General features: G+C 44.4%; 1 protein-coding gene across 3 annotated transcripts in view; it reads left to right on the top strand.

Moving 5' to 3' along the window:
- Window positions 1–3774, top strand: part of TMEM177 (transmembrane protein 177) — a 24733-nt gene that overhangs the window by 12227 nt on the left and 8732 nt on the right. The window contains exon 2 of one of the 3 annotated variants that reach the window (XM_025203311.1): window positions 277–347. The exons of the other annotated variants lie outside the window; for them this stretch is intronic. Coding sequence (XP_025059096.1) covers window positions 323–347 — 25 coding nt within the window. The 5' untranslated portion in view covers window positions 277–322. The remainder of the gene's footprint in view (window positions 1–276; window positions 348–3774) is intronic. 3 annotated transcript variants of the gene reach the window in all.

Genomic DNA, 3774 nt, shown 5'->3' with positions numbered 1-3774 from the left:
TGCTCCAAGTGCCCCAGAGCTAATTGCATTGCATTAATTGCATATGTAGATACACCCTTTGAGATGAATTTCTTACCTACTTGCACAACACCTAGCACAGCTGTGCCACAGCTCTGTTTAGGTGCATCAGTTATACTGTAAAAAGAAAAGCGTCTTAGAGCAACACATTAAGTGTAATTTTTGTATCAGACGGTACTTTCTGAGAGGAATAAGCTGCTACAGTAAATTGTCTGAAATGTGACATTATCCACATAATATTGTTTTATGTCTCCTCAGGGCTCCAGCTAAGAGGTTTGATAAGAGCCTCCACAAATAAGCTGAGATGGATGAAAAAGCCCAGAAATCAGGAAAGCATTTTTCTAATTACTAGAATGGATCTTTGTATGTGTTGCCAGAAACTTAATGTCAGTTAGCTTACTGTCACCATACTTCATGTCACCAAACTTAATGTCAAGTTCCTGGATTGCAGTAAAGTTACGCCACCCCGGAGTACTGGCCAGAGACTGACTTTCATAGCTGAGCAAAAGGTAGCAGTTCAGTTCAAGATTACAGACGTCTCAGCCCCTCGTCCCATTAGAGAGGACAGAGCCCATTCACTCCTGTCACTGCACAGCCTTTCTTTATTGGCGCTATCCGCAGAGGAGCTGAAGTGGTCCATCCAGAGTATACGGCCTTCCGAGGCCACAAAGGGGATGGGAAAAGTGACCCACATACAGGAAGGTATATACATATATAGGATATGTATCGATATATGTAGGATCTATACATATATAGGAGGGTCAGGATGTTCACTGGGTGTTGCAAGCATGGAACAATGTTCTGTGGCTATATTTTGGGTTCTCTCTGCTCCAGCTGTCTTTGCCAATGAAGCAGCACTGGTTTTCTGTCCATTTTCAAACAGCTGCATTACTCTTGGGGTAAGCATATTCGCAAAGGTACCTTGCACTGACACTGGATTTTTATGCTTAAATCTGCTGTCTATTACTACAGCACTCCCTTCTTTCCCTCCAAAATTGGACTGTCCCTAACCCTAAGGGGAAATGACCCAAATTCACTTTATGGTGACACGGCCTTTTAATTTACTGCAGCCAACTTCCTTTCACCACAACTAGCTTACTACAGAACTGCAGTTATTGAAAAGAAAGGCCATATTTATTGCAGACCGTAGCCATTAGCCTCTTTTCCATGGTGCAGTAAATCTGGCCAACATGCACTGGCTAGGAAATCCCATTTATTTTTTTATGGCAGTGTTGCTCTGGTTTGTCCTAGCAGTGGGATATTGCTCTCTGCCTTGTAGCCATGCCTAATTTGGTTTAAAATGCTAATGGGTATCAGAGTATGTCTACATTACCATCGTTCCTGTGACTCCAGTGTAGTGTAGACAAGCCGAGAATGATTTACCTGTGGCAACACAGAGCTCGGTATGGTTCTTGGCCTGCAGCTTATTTAAAGCTAGCTCAGGTGTGTTGGGACAATAGTGGCAGCCGTGTCTGCAGCATGTTGGAATGTCCTGAATTGTAAATTTTCTGAAAAATTGATCCTGCAGTAGAAGGAAGATCTGTCTCCATGGTAATTTTGATTGTCGCTTCTGAGGGCCTGATTCTGTGTGCAGCTGGGACCTTTCAGCTCCTGGTAAGGCTGATATTAAAAATACATTTTTCCAGAGGGAATCCATTAGAAGCTTCCACCAGATCGTACTGCTTGAGAGGTGGAAAAAAGGATGAACAGATGCTGCAAGGCTTTCAAAGTCTTGGCTAAAGTCTTCCCTTTAATTTTCTTCAGTCTTCTGAGACGGCAGGGATCTATTGGAGCTGTAGCTCTTCATCCTGTTCAGCCCTCAGTAGATTTCTAACATCTTCCACTATCTCACTATTGGGAATTAGGAATTGCAAAGATTCAGTCTGCCTGCCAGATCCAGGGTATGAGGCTGGATCATAGCCCATGGGGCTCTTAAAGGGCTTAGAAACTCAGAGCAGAGTAGGCAGGAGCAGAGCTCTCCCCTGAATTGTGGGGTATGGAGCCCCACTTGGGGATCCATTTTTGCAGCAGCGGGATGAGTGATGCCTGAATTACCTGCTGTGTTTCCCTGACCTGACACAGCCCTGCCTGCCTTGCCACTAGAGATGGGTCTGGATTGAGCCTGCAAGGCTCCATGGAGTCCTGATCGAGCCTGCAAGGAGCCCCCGCAATCTGGATTTGGGTCAGGGAGGCCAAGCAAGTTCAAACCACAGCATTAGGAGGCACAATTCATGCAGATTAACAAGACTGGGAGAACCTCTTTTTTGTTGCTTGGACTTTCTCCCCCTCAGCTGGAATGGGCAAGACGAGCATTTAAGGATCTGAAATTGCACCTTTTCTTGACTGGTCTTGCGACTGCTGCCATTGCCCATCTGATCGATCAGCATTCACCGAGCTGTCTGCCACCTTCTGCCAGTGAATCTACTCAGAATTATTCCCGATAGCACTTGTCCTGAGTCACCTTAATCTATGTGCTGTCCAGGCATATAAATGATCGCCTCTCATTTTGTTTATGGCCTCTGTCATGCTCCTCAGTGTTCAGCTCCCCACTGCCTGTTTAACTGTAATGTATTTGTGTGGATGAAGCATTACAATTGAGAATATAATGGAGGGGAGGCGAGCTGCAGCTGCATGTACTGCTCTAAATCAGCAACTGCATTTGTCTACATTGTGATAAATGGAAGCAGAGTCAGCTGCCGTCCCCCTGACTGGACAGGCTTGGATCATTAGATAGTGTGCCTCTGCTCCTTAGATGACACAGTCTCTCTTCTAGAGTCTCATCCCTTCCAACTGAAGCTGTCTCTGTGCACCAAAGATGCCCTAGGCTCCTCTCCAGAAGTTAATGACTAAAAGGTCAAATGCTTTTGGAATTTGGGCTATAATAAGGAGCAACGCTTGACTAATATATAGCAAATGTCAGTGAGGATGTGTCCATAAAATTACAGGTTAGGGGTAGTGGGAACAGGCTTTATGGAAACCTTTTTTTTTTATCTGTCGGATATCAAGCAGAAATGTAATTTTTCACATAACGAATAGTTTAGAGTATGTCCTATAGCACCACCTAGCAGGCTAATTTAAAAAGTGATCTATAGGCCTCTGTCTTTGACTGTGCTTATGTAACTGAGTAAAAGAATACGTCAGTCTGGTCACATTTTTGACTCATTGCTAGCTGCCTCTTCAAACTGGAACCCAACCAGGTTTTGCATTAGATGTTGAATCACGCAGTAGGCACAGGAAGCTCTGTAAAGTTCAACTCTCTACTTTTTTCCCATAGCTCTAGTTTAGTATGAAACTGTCAAGAGACGCTGTTCGATGAAAGTTATCAGCCCTTCGGAAACTCCAACTGCTACAGCATCCAGCCGAAACACATCTCAGCAGGATGGGTAGCCCTGAGCGCATCAGACCTGTCCTCTCCATGCTCTAGGCTGGCTGCCTATGGACTACCATCTTTACTGCATAACACATGCACCTTTCACCCCCAAATTAGTGTACCAAAACTGGGGATGCGTGCCTTAAGTAGGGGGAGCGGATTTTCTTGCCAGAATGGCAACAGTTGAATTTCTATGCAGGCAGCACTAAGGGAGTCAATTAACTTCATGGCTTATTGTAATATACTTGATTACTGCTAACTGCTATTTGCTCAACAGGTGTTAATGACCCAGCCCCCTTTTTAATGGTCTTCATATTCCACTAACAAGCTATCTTTTTTCTGCAATTTTGCTGAAGATTTTTCAAACTTAGCTACTCTTGGTCTCT

The sequence above is a fragment of the Alligator sinensis genome, unplaced genomic scaffold (assembly GCF_000455745.1).
Source record: "Alligator sinensis unplaced genomic scaffold, ASM45574v1 scaffold510_1, whole genome shotgun sequence".
NCBI lineage: Eukaryota > Metazoa > Chordata > Crocodylia > Alligatoridae > Alligator > Alligator sinensis.
Note: the sequence above shows the minus strand (reverse complement) of the source record. Positions and strands in the feature narration are given on the sequence as shown.